The sequence below is a fragment of the Hibiscus syriacus genome, unplaced genomic scaffold (genome assembly GCF_006381635.1).
Source record: "Hibiscus syriacus cultivar Baekdansim isolate YM2019G1 unplaced genomic scaffold, ASM638163v2 tig00111671_pilon, whole genome shotgun sequence".
In the NCBI taxonomy this organism is placed as follows: Eukaryota; Viridiplantae; Streptophyta; class Magnoliopsida; order Malvales; family Malvaceae; genus Hibiscus; species Hibiscus syriacus.
The window spans coordinates 309,356-336,511 of NW_024063152.1; the positions used below are offsets into that span (position 1 = coordinate 309,356).

General features: G+C 33.0%; 3 protein-coding genes and 1 pseudogene across 3 annotated transcripts; 1 reads left to right on the plus strand and 3 right to left on the minus strand.

Moving 5' to 3' along the window:
* The first annotated feature begins 8,499 nt into the window (after window positions 1-8,499).
* LOC120167197 (E3 ubiquitin-protein ligase ATL6-like) lies at window positions 8,500-9,799 on the plus strand. The gene has a single exon (XM_039176285.1). It carries the CDS (start codon window positions 8,569-8,571, stop codon window positions 9,634-9,636), a length of 1,068 nt encoding a protein of 355 aa, XP_039032216.1. The 5' UTR covers window positions 8,500-8,568; the 3' UTR covers window positions 9,637-9,799.
* A 3,282-nt stretch (window positions 9,800-13,081) lies between these two features.
* Window positions 13,082-18,677, minus strand: LOC120167294 (annotated as a pseudogene).
* On the minus strand, window positions 18,669-20,656 carry LOC120167186 (probable glucan endo-1,3-beta-glucosidase BG3). Its single transcript, XM_039176277.1, has 2 exons — window positions 20,562-20,656; window positions 18,669-19,651 (listed from the first exon to the last, which is right to left on the minus strand). The coding sequence occupies exons 1-2, from the start codon at window positions 20,632-20,634 to the stop codon at window positions 18,699-18,701; spliced, it is 1,026 nt and encodes a 341-aa protein (XP_039032208.1). The 5' UTR covers window positions 20,635-20,656; the 3' UTR covers window positions 18,669-18,698.
* A 2,037-nt stretch (window positions 20,657-22,693) lies between these two features.
* On the minus strand, window positions 22,694-25,275 carry LOC120167295 (probable serine/threonine-protein kinase PBL7). Its single transcript, XM_039176361.1, has 5 exons — window positions 25,210-25,275; window positions 24,514-24,721; window positions 23,809-24,439; window positions 23,589-23,721; window positions 22,694-23,501 (listed from the first exon to the last, which is right to left on the minus strand). Exons 1-5 carry the CDS (start codon window positions 25,273-25,275, stop codon window positions 23,250-23,252), a joined length of 1,290 nt encoding a protein of 429 aa, XP_039032292.1. The 3' UTR covers window positions 22,694-23,249.
* Window positions 25,276-27,156: the final 1,881 nt, after the last annotated feature.

Sequence of the window (27,156 nt, forward strand, 5' to 3'; positions counted from 1 at the left end):
ACCATCGACTTGAACTTGTGGTGTAGAACCTTCCACGTTTCATTTCCTCAGCCCTTAGATTAATATATATATATATATATATATATATATATATATATATATATATATAGTCTTCCATAACATTCCAAACACAGTACTTTACGAATAATCTATACAGCTTGTAAAAGACCATTGAACTAAGCACATACACATGGGCATTTGCATGCATGCAGAAAACTATAGTGTCTGTCGTTCACAAATCTGCAGATCTTACAATCTGTATACCGTCGAAAGATTAAAAAAAAACGATCACTTACGTACCAATAAATACTTTTAAGAATGGACACATATATTAATCACGTGAAATTTTTTGAATGAGATAGACACGAATAAAATTTTAAGGTGAACACTATTAATAAAATAAATAATTATTTGAAGAAAAATCAAATTTTAAGATGAGCATATATCTATCTTCGAAAAGTTGTGGATCCGCCGCTGAACACAATCTTTGCCATGATTACATAACTCATTTCCCACGAGAATGTCTAAAGAAAGACAGACTAATATAAGATAAAGGAAAGATGCAACCGAAAATGTTAATTTTGTTTTAACATTTTCACTGGAGCGCTACCGAAAATGTCAATTTCATTACCTAAAATGTTAATATTTTTAATATTTCCGGTTGCTACTAGAAATGTTATGAAAAAAGTAACATTCTCGGAAATGTTAAAAGGTTAACATATTAGGTAAAAATGTTAAAAGATTAACATATTAGGTAACGAAATTAACATTTTAGATAGTGTTCTACTGAAAATGTTAAAAAAATATTAACATTTTCGATTGCATATTTTCTTAAGCTTATATTATACTGTTGTATAACATAACTATCCCACATGTTGGATAGAAATGACATAAAGATGACTTAGTTTGTCATCATGCATTTGGAAAGGGTACCTTCATGGACGATCCATAGCCATACAACATGGCATCCAAAGATAGTACCCCACCAATTTTGAAGAAACAACGGCACAAGACATCAAAACCAGAGCGGTTTCAATCGACAAATATTGGCCTTTGTGTTTGGGGGTACCTTACCTCACCTTACATTTCAAGCAATAGTTTTTGGCTTTATATTTTAAAGGTGATGGACGTTGACGTACGTTGGGGCAGTAGTGTAGTAGCCTAGGCAAGCAAGGGAGCCTTCGATCGTAGTAATGCAATTATAACAGTTAAAACAGTTCTTCTTAGGCTCGTGTTCGGTCCTTTTTTTTTCTTTCTGATTTGGTGCAGTTGGAGCTTTTGTTTTAGGTACCTCGGCCATATCACTAGGGTCCCATGCCATTCCGAATGTGGCCAATCATGGGTGTCTTCATCATTCTCCATGTTTTTTCATTCTATCAAACTGTGATACGAGAAGGTGGAATATATATATATATATATATATATATATATATATATATAAACTCTTCCAAGTTTGCAAAATTTCATCACTTTCTATTTCTCTCATTATTGTTCTCTTTCTTACAACATATTCAAAAGCTAAAACACAAGCACCGACCACTTAATATATACATAACAGTTGACGGGAGAAACAAGGCTGTGGTGATTTTGACGATTATTTTTTCTGATTTGAGTGAAGAGTAGCTGATAGTTATTCATTAGAGTGAGAAGAGAGAATAAACCGTAAGGAGAGAGTTAGGGAAACAATAGACAAATATATTAAGGAGTTGTTGTTGTCCCTTCCAAATTTTTTGATATAATATTATGTTAGGTCTTTTTAATTTAAATATTAATTAAATAAAATATTTTTTCATCTCAATTTTTAAATTAAATACTCAATAGAATCTTGTTCTTTTTATAAAACAATTTAATTCCCCTCAGTGTTTGGTCCTAACTATGTCTCTAGGGCGAGAGAGTTCATTCTTGCCTTGCATTGTGATTTATATGCCGACTCTTAAATTTGGTGTTAAAACCTATGATGACGATGACTATTCGTAAGTTACCAATGTAAATAGATTTGACTATCAGATGATAGACTTAGCTGGCAAATCACATAGGTCTACTAATAATCACATTAGGGACCGTAGTTGATGGAAAGATATGAAACTCTAAATTTTTTGAGAAATTTTTAAAAAAAATGACAATGAAAATATAACTCTTGGAGGAAATCCGAACATGATACAAGAATATATTAATAAATCTGTATTTTTTATAAAATTGTGGTACTTTTGGTCCCACTGTAACATATATGGTGAAATTATTTTCCATGATATTGTATAGTTTCTGGGGAAATTTTGTTGGTGGATGTTGCTATTTGAGTAAAATAGGGTGGGGGAGCCATGGTTATATAATTTAATTACCAAGTAATTGTCATGATTACGATTTATGTGATAATAATTGTTGCTTTGAACCTTAACAAAATTCCAAAATTAACAAAGGGCTAGATAGATAGAAGCCTAGAGAGATCAAAATTGACCCTAAAACCAAGTTGACTCATTAATTGCAAAAGAAAAGGAAAACCTAAATTAAATGTTGTAACGTGAACTTAACATGTTTAGTATATATAAATATATTTTTATATATTAAGGTTTTGATTCGGCTGGTAAACGAATCGAACAAACACGAACGAGGATATATTCATGTTCGTTCGTTTAGCTTTAGTCGAACAAACGAACAAACATGAACAACTAAACGAACGAAATTTCTTGTTCGTGTTTGTTCGTTGAGAAATGTACATTGTTCGTGTTCGTACATGTTCGTTCGTTAAAATGATAATCGAACACAAACAAATGAACGAACATAAAATTAATTGGGTTTGTATTTGTGAAAAAAAATACAAATAATTTTAGGGTTTATATTTTCTTTAATTGATTAAAAGTATTTTTTTATTTGGGTTTAAGATTAGAATTTATTAGGTCTTAATATTTTAAACGGGTTTGAAGATTGGGTTCTATATAAACGAACGAACATAAAGGAACATATTATCGAACGTTCACGAACGTAAATGAACAAACAAGCCCTTTGTTCGTGTTCGTTCATTTAATTAAACGAACATAAAATCTTAATCATGTTCATTCGTTTAGTAAATAAATGAACTTCCCGCCGAACATTTTCCAACGGTTTGTTGAACGGTCGATTCATTTACATGCCTAATCTTGACTTAAAAAAGTTTAGGGATGAATTTGAAATATTTAAAAGTTTAGGGACCAATTTAAAATGAGAGTAATACTTTGAGAACATGTGATACAATTAACTCTAAAAATTTAATAGTCAAATTTAAATTTGAAAAATCATTTGATAAAAATATAAAAAAAATTATTATTATGCCAAAATTGTATTATACAATTCATGTCATTATAGGAATTTTGTAAGAACTTGCAAAATTTAACTATGATAATAGGCCCAAAATACAATAGGAAAATTGCATAATTTACATTTCCTATGACCAAAATATCCAAGATTTTATGGACCTATGTTTTTTGGGCTTTCCCACTTGCAATTCTCCTAACTCTAAATTCTATACGTATTTTAAATTATGAGTTTTTTTAATATTTTTTTTAATTATTTATATATTTAAGACATGTAAAATAAATAATATCAAAAGATGATAAAGTATATATAAACCGTCATGTGAATTACCATGTCAAAATCATTAAAAATATATATATAATCAATATTTTTCATGACTTTACTTTTTTAAAATGGTGAATGTTAATTTTAATTAAATATAATAGTCAAATTAACAAAACAAATGTGAAAGTATAAAACTAAATTTTATACCAATAGGGTTGGTTTAAGTGGTAAACAGCTTGATATCGTTTAAGTAAGTTCTCGTGTTCAAGTCCTTGTGTATGCAAAAAATCCTTGTTGAGAGACTCACCAACCAGAGCCAAGTGTGCGACTCGGGTCGGTCCAGATTAGTCAATGTGAAACCTTAAAACTGAAAGTTCAGCTAAAAAAATAAAACTAAGTTTTATCATTATACCTAAATCATAATAGTAAATACTATTTTATTGTTAATATCATTTATTTTACAATTAATTGTAAAAACTTTTTTTTCATTTAACCTCTAGAAAATTTTGGGTTCATTAAATTATAAAATCTCTCAAATCAACTGAATTTAAGCCAATTTTTTCGGACTAATATGTATCTCAATCCTTGACCAAATTTTAATAATGAACAATCAAGAATATTCTATAAATAATTATATATATATATTATTCATATTTGAAGTTTGAAGTTTTTCTTTATAATAATATTATTTCTGAAAATTTAAAATAAAATATAATTTAAATCAAGTAAATAATTTTGTTATACACTAAATAAAAGACTTTGATAAACAATCATTACCATGCATCTAAAAATATTTGGTCAAAAATTTAATTCAAAGTAATTAGATTCAAATTTACACATTATTTAACACATGACATGTTTTAAAACGAAGATAATTTTTTTAAAAAATAGTGTGGAGTGATTAAAAGATAGTATTTATTAAAAAAATTAATGTATTAATAATATATACATATGCATGAGCTCGAGTCCAAGATATCTAGAAAGAATAACTTTCTCTTTTACCTTTGAAGCATCGTGATAGGTTGAATATAAAAAATTAAGTATAAAATAATTCATTTTACTATATATTCTAAAGTGTAAATCTACACATTTTATATAAGGGTAAACTATGCAGTTAGCACCTAAACTATTAGTTTTGATCTGTTTTAGTATCTAAACTTTTATTTTTTTTCCCAAAATCATACCTAACGCTTAATTTTTGTTTCATTTTAGTATACCGCCGTAAAAAACTGAATGGACGGGCTGATGTGGCATAGCTCCGGTGGACGGACAACCAATTTGAATGGTGGACCACAAGAGAATGACAAGTTGACAAACATAGTTTAATTTCAAGCCCATCTGAAAGTGGACCATGGAGATCGGAAGATGAAGAAATCAAAGAGTTCATCTTCGATTTGGGGAGATTGAGGCATTTACCGGTGAAACGGGGGTCAAAATCACATTTAGGGGGTCAAAAATGTGCAGGCTTGAAAGTTTGGGTTTCATCGACCAAAGGATGCGACAACCGACGACTGTAGATGCAGCGGTCGACAAGCTCATCTATTAAATTTTTAACGGCGGAGTACTAAAAAGAAACAAAAACTAAGCGTTTGGTATGATTTTAAAAAAAATAAAAGTTTAAGTACTAAAATAGACTAAAACTAATATTTTATATATTAAATGAGTAGTTATCCTTCATATTATTATTCCTTTTTAAATTGCTGGTTGACTGACTTGGTCACCATTTTCAAATCATATTTCAAAGACTTACAAATTACTATATTAAAAAATGGCAGAAATCCAGCAATTTTTCGCAGCCTTATTCATAAACCAAGGGGAGACCAACTCAAAGATGCATTTCAAGCAACAAAGAATATTGAAAATAATTAACTGGTGACAGGTGCAGTAGTAATTTTAAAAACATAAGTTGTACTTGATAAAATTATGGGTAAACTATGTAGTTAGTCATCATTCTATTTTTATAGTTCCGATTTGGTCACCCAACTACTTTTTTATTTCAAAATCATACCTAAGGTTACGCTTTATTCAACCACTGTTAAAAAATAAACATAAATGTTGTTGTACTATTTTTTTCAATAACGGCGGTCATTATCTTATGATGACACACCAACATCACCGTTAATTTTTTAAAGACGGTTGACCAAAACAAAACAAAAACAAAACATCAAGTACGATTTTAAAACATAATAGTTATGTGGCTAAAATGGAACTGCAATAATAGATAAATAACTAAATATGTCATTTATCCTAAAATTATTGAAAGTTAAAATCACAAACTCTAAATGTAAATCATAAAATATACATACAATAAGACTTGGACCAAAGTAAATATAGTATTCGATGGCTGCCACGAATTGAGAAATAACACTAAACTATCATCAATTGGTCATATAAATTCACCTTCTAGACAATTTGACTTCACCAACCTTATCCATATAATTGAATGACCTTTCTTTTCATTAGGCTCAGTTTACAATCAACAAGTAGATATATCATCTTGTTGATATAATATTGAACTTTTTTTATTATAAAACTATGAGCTAATTATATTTAGATTTTAATTTGATCCCTAAATTATAAAATATTCAAATTGAATCCTCAAACTATCAATATCGTTTAAATTGAATGTTTTCTTTAGTATGTTCATCATTAGTTAAATGACCATTTGTATTTTGGTAATGTTGAAAGTGTGAGGTGGTAGTTTAAAATGATCGTGTTAGTGGAAGACGGTGGCGTGTTAGTAGATCGGTCGCGATTCACCCCTTATATGAGTAGAAGGATGTATTCTAAGAGATCTGGCTAGAAGAATCGAGTGTTTCTCCTTTTGAAGGGAAATAAAATCTAGTTGTATATACTAAGTTTTGGGCGCTTTGGGTCATGATAGATTTATCTTCTTAGCTTATTTGTTGTCTAGTCGAGAAATGATTGTCTTTGTAGCATATTAAATTCGACTTATAAAGTTTAGGGTTCAAGATGTCATATTAAACCGTTGATATCACCGTTAAATTTTTAACCTTTATGTACACAAATTAATATTAAAAAATTACGGAAGTAATTTTTTTTTTAATTTTTTTGTTAACAATAGTAAACAATAACATAACTTCGATCTTAAATGAATCTTGAAGAGTAAATGCATTGCCTAACTGCTTAGCTTAATTAATTAGTATGCCACCTCATCAAAGTCTAAATTTGGCTGCTCTTTTCTTTTGGATAATTTCAGCACTCAGCAGCAGCCTTTGGGGGATTACTTTAATTTCAATTTCCGAAAATTAATTAATCAGATCCAAATATCACAAACTCGAATACCTACCATTAAGCACGTTTAGAATATTTTTAATGTGCACTCAACAACTATTTGTTAATATATATTTAGATAATAATACGAATTAAGCGACTTTAGTGGTTAAAGAATCTGTTGTTATTGTTGAGGTTTCGAGTTTATTATCAAAGGATTGAGAGTCTTTGAACAAATATTAACTTATATTTACCCTAGATAGATAGATAGATAGATAGATTTTATTATAAAATCTTTTTTGGTTGTCCTCTTAGTTCAGGGTTTCGTCCAGATTAATCTGGACCGACTCGCGTCGCACACGTAATTTTAGTAGGGAAGTCTCCTAGTGAAATTTTTTTAATAGCAGTCGAAAAAATATTTAAAAATATAAATTATTATTTAAAAATTCAACATAAATTTATTTAATTTATATAAATCTTCTATCATTCTATTTATAATTATACAAATTATAATTATATTAAAAATAAGTAATAGATAGAAGATAATCGAACCCATGGATGATAGCTTCAATTTCTACAAGTGGGACCTGTGAATGTAATGGGCCTTGCATAGCTGCCACAGACCCCTAATTAATTATATTCGACGCACCATTAATTTTGGAATTTCATTCTTCTAGAATGTCACATATCTAATAATTATCAATATTTAAAGCTGAATTTTTATTTTATATATATGTTTTTTGCAATTATTGACACAAGTAGTAGAGTTTCTGTAATTGATTAAAGCTAAAAAGTAAACCAATGATAAATATTAGATTATCATGACTAAATAATTCAAATAATATTAACAATCAGTTAGATTTAGTAGAGCCAAACATTATATTTTTTAAACAATGACAAAAATTTAAATATGGGTATTTGCTAATAGAATAAATTGGATAGGGAAGGTGACTCTGATGACGAGTCTTTGCAAAACATGATCTGAATAGTCGGTCAATAGATAAGATACAAGTGGTTAATTTTAAAAAAATAATTCCAATAATAATAAAATAGTCATTATGACCTCTATTTTTTTGGAGTATTTTGGGCCTCAAAGTTTTATTTTATGACAAAAATACCTTTAATATTTGACAGAATAATCATTTTGACTCTTATTTTTTTGGAACATTTTGACCCTTAACGTTTATTTTACGGTAAAAACTTCATATTTTAAAGTGTTAATCGTGTGTTAACTAATTGTTTCCATTTATATAAATTTTTTTAACTCAAACTAAAACGTTATGAGTCAAAATGCTAAAAAAATGAATAAAGATTAAAATGTCCATTTTAATAAACATTAAGATTGGTGTTGTACTTATTATAAATATATATTATTAATTATCAATTGATTTTTGATAAAATAAAATGTTAAATATTTTAAATAAAAAATATAAAGTATAGTATTATAAATAGAATAAACTTTCTTATTTTAATAGATCTTTATATATCTTTAATTAATATAATAAGTAATTAAAATAATTAATAAAGGAAATAGAAAATCAGCCTATCAAAATAATTATCCGTTTCATTATATAAATATGATTAAAATGTCACACAAAACACACAGTCAAACTTGATTAAAAAAATTAATGAATAAAAATTAAAAATAAAGAATGAAAATGAAATGCAAAGACTAAAATGCAAATGATGCAGATTCTGTGATTTCCCCAACCTTTCCTTCTTCATATTTAAAACCCAACACCTTCCTCCTCCTATCCTCTCACAGATGCTCCTTTTCTCACCATGCCGTACACCGTCCGCCATGGAATCTTTTCTCTTTCCTTCTCACTCTTCTTCCTGCATCTCCTCTCTCCGCCGCCTTGCGCCGCCCAGGACTTGAACCAAAACGACGACAGTTACTCTTATGGCAGTGTAAACCCTTCCCTGGCCATAGTCATCATCGTTCTCGTCGCGGCCTTCTTCTTTGTCGGCCTTTTCGTGATTTACATCCGGAAATGTTCCGACGCCACCAGTCGCGGCGTCCTTCCAGTCAACGGCGGACCAGGGCGTTCGATGCGTGGGCGCGGACTCGAAGCGTCGGTGATCGAGACTTTCCCGATCATGGTTTACTCCGAGGTTAAGGATCATAAGATCGGTACAGGAGCTTTAGAGTGTGCTGTTTGTTTGAATGAATTCGAAGACGACGAAACGCTGCGTTTGATACCCAAATGCGACCACGTTTTTCACCCTGAATGCATCGACGCTTGGTTGGCTTCTCACACTACTTGCCCCGTCTGTAGAGCTAATCTCGTCCCTCGACCCGGTGATCCCGTGAGTCAACTCACAGCGCAGAGTAACACCGTCGCCGAGACAGACCTCGAGGCTCAGAACGAACGCGGTAATATGGAACCGGAGGAGGAAAGGCCGATAAATAATAACGAGGTTAATAGTGAGTTAGAGGGTCAAGTTAACTCGGAAGCTGAATTAAATAATTCGAACGCAACTCTAAATCGAAACAGTACACGTGGCTCAAGATCTGGCCGTCCACGTAAACTTTTCTTCTTACGATCTCACTCTTTGGTCCAACCGGGAGAGAACACGGAGCGGTTCACTCTACGATTACCGGCCGATGTCCGAAAGCAATTGATGAACCGAAAGTTGAACCGGGCAACAAGCTTGGTGTTGCCAAGGGAAAGGAGTTCGCGTCGAGGGAAGCTGGACCGTGGAGCTAAGTCGGACCGGTGGGTGTTTAGTAACAAACCACCGTTTTTCGGTCGGGCATCCTCCGTAAAATCCCCGAAGGTGGCAGGCGAAGGTACCTCAACGTTTCCGATCGGAGCCGTGCCCGACCCGAGCCGGCCACCGGTTTAAGGGTTTAATATTTATTTTCAACTTGAAAGCCACGAGGTTTGTGTAGATATGTACATTATGCTTAATTTAGTTTTAAACAATTTTGGTTTATTATGTACACAATGTACGACAAGTAGAGTATTGGCAGACTATGTCAATAAGAGAATTGATGATATTTTTTTTCTTTTTCTAGTTTTATTAATAAGTATTGATTTTATGTTTGAATGTAATCAGAAAATAATATTGACTGCCCCCTTATATTTTTAATTATAATTATTTATATTAAAAAAATTGTTCAACACTTCATGGTAGCCAAGCTTGAAGATTTGGTTGACTTGAATAAATATTGCCATATAACGGGTTTTGAACTTGAAGCATGGGAGCTAACCACTTCTTTCAAGCTTTGATAACTTGCAAGTCTCTGAACTTATATATATATATATATATATATAACCTTTTTATGATAGTTAGACGATAAGAAATCAAAGGTTGAAATTAACTTATTATTTTTTTTACAATGAATATCTTCTCATTTCCTATGGTTAATCTCAACCACCTATTTTCGTTTATCCAATCAAACGGTTCTAAATCAGTATAAAACTAAAAGAGTTTTATATTGTGTAACAAAATCATATCTCATATATGATATTGTTACACAATGTAAAACTCTTTTAGTTTTACACATATTTAGTACGTTGGAGGAGCGAAAATAGGTGACTGAGATTAACGGTAGGTAATGAGAAAATATTTACCGGAAAAAGAAACAAAGAGTCAATATCAGTCATCTATTTTTACTCATCCAACGATCCTAAATCTATGTATAACTAAAGAGTTTTATATTGTATAAGTAGATCTTAACCATATATATATCATACTAAAGTGTGTTCTCTTTTAGTCTAAATCTATTCGAATTTAAATTTTATTAACAGAAATTTAATATTATTAAATCCACTCAAATCAAAATTATAGAGTATGAGTTGTTTGACATCCCTAGCCAAGAGATCATCCCACCCTCACTAAATTGTGATGGTTCATTTACTTCAAACAAATTAATGGTGAAAAAACCCGAAATATTTTCATACTTAGTTCAATTGAAATTTAAACTCTAGTTCGGTTTAAGTTCGAATACAAACTCAAATCTCAAGTACATGAAAATCTTATATTGTATTTAAAAAAACAACAACATATAAATGTTAATATAATTAATAATATAATTTAAAAATTAAAAATGTAATATATATTTTTTCGAATTACTCACGAGCTTTTCAAGTAGGGTATAAAATAGCTCATTTCAACTCGTTAAGAACTAGAATTGAGTCCATTCAATTCGAATATTAACTAAGTTTTGACAGAATCAAACTCAAATAGCTCATGATCTGTCTTGTATATTTACAACTCACTCTTAGATTTGCCACTACAATTAGCTATAGGGGTGTATTCAGTTTGGTTCGGTTTTTTACTAAAAATTGAAACGAACCGCAATAAACGGTTTTTTAAAATTTAAACCGAAACTGAATGGTTAAAAAACCGAAATATGTAAAACTGATTTTTTGGTTCGGTAATGCGGTTTTTCATAAATCGAAAATATTATTAGATTTAAGGTTTTTTGTATTTACTTTAATTAGGCATTTGGGCTTACCTCTTATGAGTAAGGATAAGTGGATAACCGGCTGGACTGACCCAAATTGTTTGTTCAGTTCAATATGAAACAAATGTGTTTCATATGAAAAATTCAAACCGAACCAAATTAAAAAATTTAAATGTTTAAACCAACCCGAAATCAAACTATATAAAATAAATCTGAACTGAACCGAACCGTTTACTCAATTCGTATCGATTTTTTGATTTTTTTAGTTTAGTTGCTCAGCCATAATTAGCTAGTAGGGATTTTCATGTGATTTAAGACGTGAAAAGAAACAGCATTTAATGAGCAACAATTAGCTAGTAGGGTTTTTCATGTGATTTAAGACGTGAAAAGAAACAGCATTTAATTCTTAATTGTATTCTACAACTTGCAGCAAATCTAAATCATGAACCTCGAGGGTTAGACTTTAGATTGTTTGATCCTCTATCAGCAGGCACTGGGTTCTGTCTTGTAGCCGACCAAGCCATTGATGACGTTTGAACCAAGGACTTTCACTTATACAAGTACGAATACTTCCAAGTAGGTTTGACTAAGGAAAACGAGAAAATATAAAATCTATTTTTAATTCACAAATTAAAAATTATGATTATTGGAATCCATTAAATGAATAAAAGAAAATTTTGTTCTTCCTAGAGAAAATATATCATGTTAGTTGAATGTTCAATTTAATCCGTTAAAAAATATGATTATTGGAATCCATTAAATGAACTCAGTGATTAAAGAAAATTTTGTTCTTCTTAGAGAAAATATATCATGTTAGTCATGGTCGTCAATGGATGATTTTTTATAATTAGTGGGATGCATCTGCAAACTTATATAGATTAAGTGTTTCAATAGAAAAAATTCCTAAATTAATTATAATTTTTAATAGAAAAATATAATTTAATAATATCCTATTAAAATAAAAGATTAATTGTGGATAAGTCATTATATTCTTTCATATTTATTTAGTAAGGACAATTTAATCAGTGGTGTGCATCGGTGTGTCACATTAGTGATGTGTTTCGATGTACGACGTACGTTCTAGAATTTTTACTATATTAGAAATATTCTAAAATAGTATGGAAATAATAGATATGTAGAAGTATCTATAAAATAATCTAAATATTTGTAATATTTAATATTATATCTAGAATTATATATTAGAATAATCTAGATATTTGATTAAGATATTGACATGTGTCAATAATCCAATGGCCATTAGAATTTATAAATATGAGTTAGTTTTACTATTGTAGTAAGCGTGAAAAGAGAAAAAGAGTATTAAAAGTGTGAGTTAAAGAAAGAGAGTTTAGAAGTAGAAAAGAGAAAAGTAGTGAGGTAAGTGTGTAAGTTTCGTAACTCAGGTGGTAAAATGCTCCGAAAAATATTTTTAGGATGCAACTCGGTACAAATAGCATACTTTAAGGGTCGATGATGTTTTAAGCACAAAAAAAGCTTAAATGCACAATTGCCCCCTAAAGTATTCCATTTGTACCGAGTTGCACCATAAAATATTTTTCAGGACGTTTTGTCCCATACAGTTTAGATCGTTACCTCGTTGCCCCAAACTGTTAACTCTGTTAAAATAAACAATGATAAATTATATATTTAGTCACTCAACTATTTTAGCGGTTCTATTTTGGTCACCGAATTATTTATTTTTTTAAATCATCACTAAACTTAAGTTTTTATTTCATTTTGGTCACCTAATTCGATTCGATCTACTTTTTAAATTTATAATATGTAAGAGTTCATTTATATAAGGGTAAACTAATATATAAAAAAATCCTTTTTATCTTTTAACATATAAAACATTTATCTCTAAATTGTAACTTTGAATTAGTTGAATATTTGATGAACTACTACTACTATCTCATTCGTTGATCTAGCTCGAAGTCATCCTCCATCTGCCATTATCATTTCCAACGCAACTCAATAAAATAACAAAATAAAGCCATAAAGAAAAGGAGATAAATTTTAAGAAATTTTGGAACTACGATTGGAGCCAAAACAAAACAATTTTTCTAAATGAATAGTACCTTGAACGACTAAAGATCAAATGCTTGGGAAGTGGTAACTTTGAGGTGCAAAACTTTTAATCTAAGACTTTCCATGGTGACAATGGCTTGCACCAACTGACCAACTCTTCTTGAACACTGAATTTTAAGTTGACATGATTGTATATTATATTAACATCATCTTCAGATGCACCTGATTTGCTTATTGCTTTTATTTCATCTCCATGGTTTTTATCTTTAGATTCCATGGCGGACTTTGACATGGAATTATCACCATATTGTTGTTTTCTTCATAACCTCTTATTCTCTTATGTGCTTTTAGTTTTAGGGATTGAAAAAGTTGCTCAAACTCCTTAACAAAGTCAATTGCACCCCCCTATAATTGACGCATGGTCACCCTGTAAAACAAAGCCAAAACATGATTTTCGTTGAACAAAGTATTAACATAGGAACTAAAATATAGTTCAAGGTTAGAATAATATTCTCTTTGGATATAATATGTAAGAGAGTGGAGGGAATTTAGATAATCGTCAATTTGATGTTTACGATTGCGTTCGACGGTAATGTGGGTCATGCGTTGGCTCTCGACTTCTTCTTTGTTCTTGGTTGCCTCCGTTCATTTTCACTTTTGTCGTTCTCTAATGACATGAGGGGATTTTATAAAGTTTTTCAAAGACGAGGACAATCCCAAGTTGTTGTCTCGTCTACCACAGTTGTGTTGCGGAAGACGGCTATCGGATAGAGCAAAATCGCAACTAATAATTTGAGAAAATAAAAATGAAGATAAAAGAGACACAAAATTTACGTGGAAAACCCCTGAATAATATAGGGTAAAAACCACGGGCAACGGTAGAAGAATTTCACTATAAGAAAATAGGAATTACAACTTCTCTCGATCGACCAAGGAGAAAAAAATGATAATTCTCTCTTGATAAAAAGGAGAAAACAACTCTCAAGAAACTCTCTAAATTCTCTCTAGTATTGGAAGAAAGCTAGAATGCTTTGGGATGGTTTTGAAGCTAAATGAGATAGGGTATTTATAGTTGAAGCTTTAAGGACTAATCTTGAAAATACCATAAATTATAATGACTAAATTGTAATTATATTTTTATTTTTTTCCACAAAACTTGGCTACCTAAATTTTTAATTTAGCAGCTGGGCTCTCTGCCAAATTTTCCAGCCGCCCTTTGTTTACTTTCAACAATCTCCCACTTGAAGATTTGATTGGAACAATCATATCTTCACATCATTCTTTCTACCTTATACCTTTATGTTGCTTTTATTTATGTCAGGCCACAAGAGGATCGACACCAAGTAAGTTTATCAGTATTTACCGCTTTCGTCATGAAATCTGCTATGTTGTCTTTGGTATGGATCTTCTGCATATCTACCGTTCCTTCTTCCACCTTTTCACGAATGAAATGGTATTGAACTCATATGTGCTTTGTCCTTGAATGAAATGTTGGATTCCTTGCTAGATGCAAGGCGCTTTGACTGTCACAAAATAGAGAGACATACTCTTGATTGTGCCCAAGCTCCTCCAATAACATCTTCAACCAAATTGCTTCTTTACTGGCTTGTGTAGCTGCTACATATTCTGTTTCTGTTGTGGATGTAGCCACAATTGACTGCAATTTTGAAACCCAGCTTACAGCTCCACCAGAAACTTTGAACACATATCCTGTAGTATATTTGCTTTTATCCAAATCCCCTGCATAGTCAGAATCTACATACCCATTTATTAGTAAGTTTGATCCTCCGTAACATAATGCAACATTTAAGGTCCCTTTGATGTATCTCAGGATCATCTTTACTGTATTCCAATGCTCTTTGCCTGGATTCTCCATGTACCGACTAACCACTCCCACTGCTTGTGCAATGTCTGGTCTTGTGCATATCATAGCGAACATCAAACTTCCCACTGCTGATGCATACGGTACTCGAGACATCTCCATCCTCTCTTCTTTACTGCTAGGATTCATACTGGAGGATAATTTGAAGTTAATAGGAAGAGGGGTAGAAATTGGCTTACAATCTTACATGCTGAATCGTGACAAGATTTTCTTCAAGTAATTCTTTTGTGAAAGCCAAATCTTCTTATTACTTCTGTCTCGATGAATGTACATCCCTAGAATCTTGTTTGCCGATCCCAAGTCTTTGATTTCAAATTTCCTAGCCAGTTGTGCCTTCAATTCTTCAATATGATCTTTGTTGGGTCCTGCAACCAACATGTCATCCACATACAACAACAATATAACAAAATTGTTATCATCAGACCTCTTGAAATAAACACAAGGGTATGCATTAAGTCTGTTGTATCCAAGGCACATAATGAAGGAATTAAATCTCTTATACCAACACCTCGGCGCCTGCTTTAGACCGTATAGAGATTTGTTCAACCTGCAAACCAAGTTCTTATTTTCTTTTCTTCAAAACCTTCAGGCTGGAGCATATAAATTTCTTCTTCAAGATTTCCATGAAGAAAAGCTGTTTTAACATCTAGCTGCTCTAGATGTAAGTTCAATGTAGCACACATTGCCAAAACTACTCGAACTTTTGTTAGTCGAACCACAGGAGAAAATATTTAATTGAAATCAATACCTTCTTTTTGAGCATATCCTTTGACCACTAGTCTAGCACGATACCTCTCAACTTTATCGTCACCATTTCGCTTGATTTTGAAGACCCATTTGTTACCAATTGGCTTCCTTCCTTGTGGTAGTGGAACAAGGTCCCATGCATTATTTTTATAAAGGGCTTCAATTTCTTCTTGCATCGCCATCATCCACAGTGAAGCATATGAGCTGTTTATTGCCTCCAGATATGTTGATGGCTCACCTTCCTCTGTTAAAAGGCAGTATACAATATTACCTTCTATAACATAATCTGAGTGCCAATTGGGATGTCTTCTCACACGATCTGATTGACGAGTTGTTGGAACTTCAGAACTCTCTGGTTCTTGTTCATCATGTGCTGATTCTGCTTCATAAGAATCTCCTTGTTCATCCTCATTTTCCACATGTATCTGTGTAGTCTCTGACTTTTATGCTCTATCATCATCTTCTTTTCTTTGTAGTTTATCTTCTACAAAGATAACATCCCTGCTAATGATCACTTTGCGGGCAGTGGGATCCCACAAGCGATACCCCTTTACACCATCAACATACCCCAAGAATTTACATTTCCTGGATTTTGGATCCAACTTTGAGATTTCTTGGGAGTTGTACACCACGTACACAATACTTTCAAATAAATGGAGGCTTGAATAATCAGCTGGTTTACCAGTCCACATCTCCATTGGTGTCTTCAGCTCTATTGCAGTTGATGGAGCTCGATTCACTAAATAACAGGCGGTATTGACTGCTTCTGCCCAGAATGATTTTTCTAGGCCTGCATCCCTCAACATTGCTCTTGTTCTTTCTAACAAGGTTTTGTCCCACTATTTCACTATCGTGAATAGTTCTCTATAACCATCAAAGAATGAGTAATACCTTCTTACTTTCTTATGTTGGAGGATCCACCTTTTGGTGGCAACCACAAAGACAATAAGTAGATATTACACACTCAAATCTGGCTCTGATACCAATTGTTGCGGAAGATATCTATCGGATAGAGCAAAATCGCAACTGATAATTTGAGAAAATAAAAATGAAGATAAAAGAGACACAAAATCTACATGGAAAACCCCTGAATAATATAGGGTAAAAACCACAGGTAACGGTAGAAGAATTTCACTATGAGAAAATAGGAATTACAACTTCTCGCGATCGACCAAGGAGAAAACAATGATAATTCTCTCTTGATAAAAAGGAGAAAACAACTCTCAAGAAACTCTCTAAATTCTCTCTAGTATTGGAAAAAAGCTAGAATGCTTTGGGATGGTTTTGAAGCTAAATGAGCTAGGGTATTTATAGTTAAAGCTTTAAGGATTAATCTTAAAAATACTCTAAATTACAATGACTAAATTGTAATTATATTTTTTAATTTTTTCCACAAAAGTTGGCTGCCTAAAATTTTAATTTAGCAGCCGGCTGCTCTGCCAAATTTTCCAGCCGCCCTTTGTTTACTTTCAACAAGTTGTATGTTGTTACTGAGTTTGGCTGGTCTTGGTTCGACCTGGAGTTGAGAAGTTCAAAACAATGAACTCGAAGGCTTGTCTTAATGTCTTTGGTCTCGAATTTGAAAGTTAAAAATGCAACTCTAGTAGTATTTCATGGGTGACGCGTTTTTCTAGTTCCATGGCTTGAATTTGGGTTTCCATTTTCGAAATTAACGAAAGGATTGTTGTTTACCTCCCAAGGCTTCTTCAAGTGTTGCAGGCTCAAAAGGGTCTGGAAATTTGGTTCTCTAAAAGCAAAATGCTTAGGGGATTCTACACTCTGAAACATTTGAAGAAATGGCATTCCCTCTTCTAAGCTTGGTGTTGAAAACTATGCTTCTTCTTCTTCTTCACCAGTTCACAAAGTCTTGTTCAAAGCATTCCACCACCAAATGCTCTCCTAGGAACTGCAATGAACAATTTGGAAGGAGAAAAAAACAAAAGAAAATAAGCTTTCTAATATTATTATACTTAATGTTTTGAAAATATAAAAATGAATTCTTATATATTTATCCTTATATAAATGAAATCTTACTTATTATAAATCTAAAAAGTAGATTGAATCGAATTAGGAGACAAAAACATAATACAAAACTTAAGTTTAGTGATGATTGTAAAAAAATAAATATTTTGGTGACCAAAATAGAACCACTGAAATAGTTGAGTGACTAATATATAATTTACCCTTATTGTTTTTAGCGGAGTTTATGGTTTGGGGAAAATGAGACAACGATTTAAATTTTAGGGGTAAAACATCCTAAAAATTACTTTAGGGGATAACTCGGTACAAATGGTATGCTTTTAGGGGCAATGGTGCATTTAAGCCCAAAAATATTATGGAAAATAATGTAATTAATATTTTATTCTAAATAATTTACCTTTAGATTTTTAAGTAATTTATAATTATATGTTGAGTAATTTAGAATTATTTTTATAATTTAAATTAACGGTGCTCATCGTTCGAGTTACCGATTTGTTATAAATTGATAACATTAGTGATTAAATCATTAGTTTTAAAACTTCAGTGAGAAAAATAAAACTTATTTAAATATTAATGATCATTTGTGTAGTTTATCCTCAAAAGTCTTGGTTAAGTTTCAAGTTGATATTGTCGGCATAAAAGCCGAGTCTTTTAACCATTCACTTCAGAGCTAATTTGAAGACAACTTTCAACAATGACTTCCAAGAAGACTTCATATTCTTCTACGACTAATTTTCATCATTTTATTTCGAATATTATTACGTGACAGACATATGCGTTCTTTAGCCTCCGTCAACAGGGAGAAACGAAACGCTCTTATTATCCAAATACCTTCATCTAATGATTTTCAGCAGCTGTTTAGTTGAAGTTGATTGGGTATTTTGGCTGCCGATTGGGAAGATAAAGTCCCCAGTGCCTTTCGATCTCCTCCCCCCGTTTGTTATTCTCATCAAACATGGCGAAAATATAAGTTTCTATAGGCCTTCCAGGCTTCTTCGGTGTTCCATTTCTCACATGCTGGATCAAGTTCTGATTATAAGTTCTTGCATTATCGATATTCGTGGCTCCCCTTTTCCTACCTCCCGCCGTAGGCCATCCGCTTTCCGATACAACTATCGACAAAGAACCGCCACCGGCTTTTTCCAGGGCGGCGTAAACAGCGTCCAGTATGGCGTCGAAAAGGTTACGGTACTGCAACGGAGGATCCGAGACGACGGGGCTTTGTGATCTGAAGAGAGCGTAATCTAAACTAATGACGGGGTTGTCATCGTAGCTGAAGTACGGGTACAAGTTGACGAGCAACGGAGCTCGGTTGTTCACCAGGAAACGAATGATGGGGTCGAGAATTGCTCTTGATGCGGGCCTGAAAGACCCTCTCGACGGAGGGGAAGACTCCGAGAGTGTGATGGTGTCGATGGCGGTGGAAACTTTGATTCGGTTGCCGAGTCCGGCGGAGACGATGGCGTTGTGAATGTTTTGCATCGCGGGGAGTAGTGATCGTGCGGCGGGATCAGAAGGTTGGACTTCGTTTCCGACGGCGATGTAGCGGAAGTTGACGTTGGCGTAGTTCCTGACGTTGTTCTGGACCCAGGTGTTGGCTTCGGCTTGGCTGCCGGCGATTCGCTGAAGATTGTCGTTGGGAACGCCTAACATTACCTCAATGGCGGAGCCTCTGAGAGCACGGAGAGCATCTTGGTTGGGATCATAGAGTCGCATTCTCCTTATGTTTCTCTGGTTGAAGAGAGACACAACGTCGGCCTTTGTCGGTAAGTTGTTGCCCAGCATACCATAGCAAACACCTACTTGACCACCTACGTTGAAATATAATATACTTTTTCTAGTTATTTCGAAAACGTGAAATTAACTTACGGAGATATATTAGAATTATTATTAATATTTTAACGATTGGTGATTGAAATAAAACAAAAACATAACGTTAGTTATATTTTTTCTAAAATAATAGTTGAATAACATAAATAGAAACAAATAATAAATAGTTTACTCTATTTTTATAAATGACATGTATATTAAAAACATAAAATTTTTGTATACAAATAGATATAAATTAAATTTCAAAAAGACAATTATTTAAATAGATAACTAATATTAAAAAATCAAATTTAAAAGTGAGTAAATATACTTATGTCCACCATTGACTTGATTTATTGATGATACATAAAACTATACACTATTGGTGATTCAAATATTAATATTTTACAAGTAAATTATGTGATTTTTTTTTGATTTGATCTATTCTGGTCACTAATTTAAAAATTAAAGGTACATATTTCTTAACGTTATCGATTCATTTTATTTTAGCCTCTCAGTTATGTCATATATTCGTTATGGATTAAGAGTGGAAGAACTTAAACTAGACGGGCCGATAATGTTAGAGACTATTTATTCTTAATTTTTAAATTGATGATCGAAGTTGGACATACCCTAAATAAAGGGACTATTCACATAGTTTATTTAACGTTATCGATTCATTTTATTTTAGCCTCTCAGTTATGTCATATATTCGTTATGGATTAAGAGTGGAAGAACTTAAACTAGACGGGCCGATAATGTTAGAGACTATTTATTCTTAATTTTTAAATTGATGATCGAAGTTGGACATACCCTAAATAAAAGGGACTATTCACATAGTTTATCCGTATTTTATTTAACTAATACATATTAGAAGAGAGAGAGAGAGAGAGAGAGAGAGAGAGAGATTACTTGTGGGAAGGAAGGAAGCCACTAGCAGGCCAAAGAGCAGCATTGCTGAAGCCGTAAAACCGTAGTTAGCCATGGAGAAATTGGGATAAATGAGCAATGGGTTGAGGCTTAAGCTCCAGTGCATTTTATAGGCACCTAAATTCTAAATGTCCCGTCAATCACTCCATGGAAATACTATGTCATCCCATCAAAGTCATAGTAGGCTGCTTCCAACACTGGATTGAAAATAGCTTCTGTAGAAGACCTCCGACAATCAGAATTATGAATTGCCCACCATGAGATTCGATCTCACGGTCCTAAAAATAAGAGCTTTGTACTCTACCAACTGAGCTAAACGGACAGTTCATCATCAACTTATCTTTATTTCATGTAAATAACACTCATCAAATAACTTCGACAGTTAAAAAATATTATTTTTTTAAAAAGTTTTAAATTTAAATAATTATATATGCTAAAGTGTGAACGTCATGAATAGTTAAAAAATATTTTAAATAAATATTATTTTATAATTACTAAAAATATAAATAAATGCATCATTTTAAGCCAGAGAAACTCCTTGCTGACTCTTCTAACCATTTTGAACTCAATTCTAACACGGCATACTCTTGACTTTTATTACTTTAATATGGATTATTCCACGGGGTAATTGGGGATGTAGCACTTACGAATATCATTGCCAACGGAAATGTCTTATCCTTCATCAAGTTTCTTGTTTTGAACATCTCATTTCTAAAATATATGAATATAAAGGAGCATATCTCCGTTGATTTAGGGTAAAGTACACAAATAGTCGATCTAAATATTGGGTGATATTTTATTGAATACTTAACTTTTAAAAATTATAAAATGGTCTTTCAATTATAGGATGTTATCTTGTTGAGTATTCAAGTCTAAGTACAAAATGTCTCTTGCTTTTTTAATTAACAACTGTTATTTAATTTATTGATTAATTAATTTAAATATGATTTTACAGAAGTCCGTTATGGGGACGACTCAATCCAATTTGCTCTGTGCGCAATTGTCAGAATTCAAACCTCTGATATTTTTTAAGAAATTTAATGTCTCATCCCACTAAATTAACTGATTATCGGTCACAGGTCTCTTGTTGAATAGGTAAAATTTGAAATCAGGTAGTTGTTCACGTGGTTTAATTAAAATAGAATTTTATATTACTAGTAAATAGGGATGGGCATGAGATCCAGATTCGACAGGTCTCGACTCAACCAAACTTGATAAGGTCGGATTTTTTAAAAAAAAAATAGGGGTCTTGTCGGGTTAATTTTTTAGAGATTGTGTTCGGTTCGGGACAGGTTCAGGTTTAGAGTAAAAAAATATCTGACCCTAGAAAAACATTCAATTTTACCTTTATATTTAAGGATAATTGTAATAATGCATTATATATATGATTATTTTTAATTAAATCTCTATTTTTATTAAATAAAAATAATATTTTTATTAAATAAAAATAATATTTTTAATAAATATATTATTTCAACTCGAGTTGAGTCGGGTTCAATTTTTATCACAAAAAGTCAGGTCATATCGAACTTGGGTAGATGATGTATAATTTTTAAGTCACAGTTAATAAATAACCGATTTTGTCTTCTACGATTAGTCATGCTTTGGATTAGACTGCTGCTAGTCTTAGGTACAAGTACTAGCATTTATCTCTACATATTAAAGATTTCATCGAATTTCACAAATAATATTAAGATTAATTTTATAATTTATTTATATAGAGTCAAGTATGTCAAATTTCAAATAAATCAAAAAATCTGTTTATTTATTCTATGGATAAAATACATCATTTCTCATTTAATTATATTCTCTTTTTTCTTCTATTTTATTTTTATCTTCTATTTTATTTATTGTGCTTTCAAATTTTCTTTTAATTTACTTACTGAATTATCTAATTATTTATGTTTTGATCACTTTAAATTATTTTATTATTATTTAATATAAAAAATTGAAAATTGTATATCCATTTTATTGAAAAAATATTAAAATTTTAAGATCTTTATTTTACTACACAAAAATCAGCGGTACCAAACTGTTTTTTTTACGACACAAAAACTGAAAACTTTCCTTCTTCAACAATTTATGAAGCTTCCTCCTGGTACCATGTCCGAAATTACAGATAAAAAGTGAAAATAGTGGAGCAATAAGAACCCATTCTACAGCTTTAGTCACTATCCTCATGGATGGTGTTTGCTCTAATGGACACTTTGTTGTCTTTTATACCGAAACACTCTGTGTTTTGTTCCACTGTCCTTTTTTGCTGCCGAAGGTCTTGTTGTTTTCGAACAGCAAACCACTTTGATTAAACGAAATTGCAGGTCTCTATCTTCTGCAATCGCCATTGCTCCACTAACCTCTACTTTTGTCTCTTCCCTATGAGTCTTCTGTGACACTTCTTGATTCCCAGTTTAAAGATTTCTCTATCTTCTGCGATCGCCATGGTTTGTTGCTTCGAAGATTCGAATTTCGAACATACAGAATGTCGATCAACTGAACTAAGCACCATTCTCCTTGCACCATGCACCATGCACCATATTAAAATAATATTGCCTTTATTAATCCCTCTTACAACAATATAAATGTAAACAGGCTTGCCTATGTCTAATGAACCTTTATTTTTCATTTTCATGCAACCAGAGTTATGTAGCTCTGCAATTTCCATAGATATTACTAATACTTTGGACCGGTGGTTCGACGATTGAATCTAGAGAAACCGGGGGAATTTACGGAATTGATGTTTTTAACTAAAGGGATCAGTGATTGTACAACGTCAACCATCAAAGGTCGATAATCGGCTTCCGGTTGCACACACATCGCGGCAATAGCAGCCACCTGAATTAGATCCTTCTTGGAATATTGTCCTTGTATGGCTGGATCAACCATTTCTTCTACTTTGTCTCTGTTTGTTAGCCTTGGAAGTGCCTGTCAAAATATGAAAAGTTGGAGCATTGGTTGAACAATTTTCTTAGAGGGCTCAAGGAATATGGTTTATGGGATTTGGCAACTAACCCATGAAACAAGGACATGTTCTCCGGGAGGCCTCTTGATATCCACCGGCACTCGACCGGTTAAAAGCTGTAAAAGCACCACACCGTAGCTGTAGACATCTGATTTCGTGGTGAGTTTGCCTGTTGATGCATATCTGCATTGCCAGAATTCTGATTCATTAGTATGGCAGTTAGAATTCTGATGATGAAATAGTTATGCTTGTGCATGATGAGGGACTCACTCTGGAGCTATATATCCCGTGGACCACGGAACGCGTGCCGAAATCTGACCGTTGATCTTATCCGACCCAATTTTGGCCAATCCGAAATCGGACACCTTGGCACGGAGGTGTTGGCCCAGTAATACATTGGTGCACTTGAAGTCACGGTGGATAACAGTAGGGGTAGCATGCTCATGGAGGAACTCGAGGGCTCTAGCACAATCAAGGGCTATCCTTAACCGGCTTCCCCAATCCAACGGCCTATATTCACTGCCGGGATGATGAAGATGCTGTTGCAGAGTACCATTGGGCATGAATTCAAATATCAGAAGCCTATGGTGCTGGTCTGCACAATATCCTAATAGCTCCACCAAATAAGGAGACTTCAACCGGCTTAGCAGATCCACCTCCATCCTGAAAGCACGCTCCCCTCGCTTTCGATCACGGTGAAGCCTCTTAATGGCCACCACGGTACCATCAACAAGGACCCCTTTATACACCACACTCGACCCTCCTTTCCTGGTAACATTTGCTTCGCTGAAGTTATCGGTGGCCAATTCGAGCTCCTTGTAAGTGAAAACTTGTACCCCTCTGTATCTACTTATAGCCGGTTTAGGCATACTCCCGCCGTATAGACAATTTGGCTTCCCATCTGCTCCATTTCACATCTGTTAATGTTGGTGTTCCAAATTACGCATTACACAAGTTCCGAAAAAGTGTACTTACCTGGACTAGAGTTGAAATCTATGGTAGTATGTGTAGGAACGAACCTGCAGCTGGTGTTGTGGATGCCACCACGACTTTCTTTGCAGCTGCAGCTTTTGCTGACGGATTTAAGCCGACGAAGCATTACTATAACTAGAAAGACGGAGAGAATCAAGGCGATGGATACGACGATTATAACATCGAGTTCAAGGGAAGGATGTCGGTGGTGCTATGTTGATGGCCTCGACCTATATTAGAATGGAAACCACTATGCATGTGTGGCCAAAAATCAGCTCTCTGTCATCTCATCTCATCTCATCTCATCTGATCCCCTTGGTATAAAATAAGTGTGTTTATTTACTTCATTCGTCCATTCTCTTGTAATCTTATGATGAATTGTCATTTTCATTTGTGGATGTTTTCTGGCACCATTTCACATCGGTTTACTCCTTATATCCATATCATTTTGCTAATATTCGACCTGTATTTTGGAAAATTGTGTCATTCATGTCCTTAAACAACTTTGGACCACCCATATATCCCAAACTCATTTCATATCACCACCAATCAAATTGTAGTTTGAACCCATTTGTAGGAAAAATTAAGCCAAAATGGTCCGACCAGATAAACCACTGCTCTTAACTGAAGTTTCCTTCAAAGGAATCTGAAATGGAAGCATTGGCTATCTTGAAGCACACGGGATTAAACATGGCACACCAAAAGCGCCAAACCAGATACTGCTATGGCTGCATAGAATTCAGTGAAACCATGAGAATCAAACATTTTACTGAAGTTGAAAGTTATTATTATTGAATCACTATTGGCATATGTAACTGTCTGCAATAGTGTTTTCGCATGTGAAATTTGATTGCCAACGTTAATAGCTGGAGCTTGAAAGAATCAAAAGCTCAAGTAGGACCAAGGCCGGACTAATGAGAACAATATACACTTCATTTGTATGCTCAATATCTACAAGCCTCTCTCTTTCATACGTCCATGGCAACAAACCCAGCAAATCATGTGAACCCTCCTTGGTTTTTGCATCAACTGTTTCACTGATGAATACAGACAGAACTTCACTGATTACTGATTGTAATTGAAAGTTTTGTATCTTCCGGAATTTTTCGAAATCTCCAAAGTTCTACTTCCTTCGGTCAACCATGACCTCATAATGTGACTATCGACAGGCACATGTGATCTATTGATAGTCAGGTCTATTCACTCTGTCAATTTACGAGTAGTCATCATTGTCTTTCGTCTGACACCAACATTAAGGATCACAATAAAATCTCTCGAAAAGAATCGAAGGAAGGATCTGGAACCACTTGTTAACTTATCCCTTATTTTCCTCTTTATATAGACGATGACACAAACAATGATCAATCATCGTTAACAACCGACGTAACTCATTTGTTCCATCAACCCTAATAAGAAAGCACCTAAGCATGGACAGCAGAGAAGAAATATTGCAAGATGAAATCTTCAGGTAAAGCCCATTGGGTTGTTTATTCATGGAACATCAAAATGCCACAACTGCAAAATAGGACCATAGAATACAGCATGAAGTCTGACCTAGATTTTACTATCTTTTTAGGGTCGTGGGGGAGAGGGTACCCCAATCCAAAGACAGGGCATGCCATCGGCCTCGTATAGGGCTCCTTGGAGGTACACTTTGTGGCAAAACGAAGAAAACCATAGGTTTGATCATACTATTGAATGTAACAAAATCTGTTAGTTGTTCATCTCTTGCTCACTCTCCATGTTCCCGCTTTTAAGGCTTAGTGGAACAGAAAGGCATAGAGATATTTGCTGTACAAGCCAAAAAAAGATGCTTGGAATTTGTTACAGTGTATGTTGAAGCTTATATCATGTGTTGTGAGAAGATGGGGACAAAAGTGAAATCCGCTGTCTTTGAATAGCATGTTAAAGTGAAAAAAGAAATTGAATCTTTGTTGGGATTCTTCTTTTTATTTCACCAACAATGTTGGCCTCCATTCCCATGTCAGTTGCAGCATTTAAATGACCAAGTTTTGAGATCTTCGAAAGGTCCCCTCTGCCAATCAAGCTTCTTTGGTATATATATATATATATGTATATATATATATATATATATATATATATATATATATGTGTGTGTATAGTTGAATATATACTTGAATACATCCAAAGCAGTTGAGTCAATGAGGGTGGTTGAATACAATCTTTAGCATGATATTTGCATTGGCTGCAGTGAAATTAGGTAATATGAAGGCATCAAGCTTCAAATTTTCTCATTGTCAGTGTATGCACAGTAAATTTCAACAATTTTAGTTCTTAAATTCCGGGTTTATGCATACCCCAAACCCTGTCTAAATCAATCTGAAAGCTGGATAGGGAAACGCTTACGTCCGCTTTAATATAAAGTTAAAATAATAAGTTATTACTTTTGTTATTATTTAAATAATAAAATTAATAAAAAAATGATCAAAAATATTATTAGACATAAAAACGATCGAAAGTATTATTAGATACTAAAAAATAATTAAAAAAATATTAAAAAAATAATATTTTAAATATAAATAATAATATTATCAATAATTTTTATCGATTTTATTATTTAAACAATAATAAAATCAATAATACTTTATTTTAAACTTATATTAAAGTCCTGCATTGTAAAACTGC

What these genes read in the sequence shown, in the direction of transcription:
- LOC120167197 (XM_039176285.1), top strand. Translation starts at nt 8,569, where the DNA reads ATGCCGTACACCGTCCGCCATGGAATCTTTTCTCTTTCCTTCTCACTC.
- LOC120167186 (XM_039176277.1), bottom strand. Translation starts at nt 20,634, where the DNA reads ATGGCTAACTACGGTTTTACGGCTTCAGCAATGCTGCTCTTTGGCCTG. An exon ending in GGCTTCCTTCCTTCCCACAA is followed by an intron (nt 19,652 to 20,561) that starts GTAATCTCTCTC and finishes ATTTCAACGTAG; the next exon opens with GTGGTCAAGTAGGTGTTTGC.
- LOC120167295 (XM_039176361.1), bottom strand. Translation starts at nt 25,275, where the DNA reads ATGTTTGATTCTCATGGTTTCACTGAATTCTATGCAGCCATAGCAGTA. An exon ending in AGATTTCAACTCTAGTCCAG is followed by an intron (nt 24,440 to 24,513) that starts GTAAGTACACTT and finishes GAAATGGAGCAG; the next exon opens with ATGGGAAGCCAAATTGTCTA. An exon ending in ACGGGATATATAGCTCCAGA is followed by an intron (nt 23,722 to 23,808) that starts GTGAGTCCCTCA and finishes CTGGCAATGCAG; the next exon opens with ATATGCATCAACAGGCAAAC.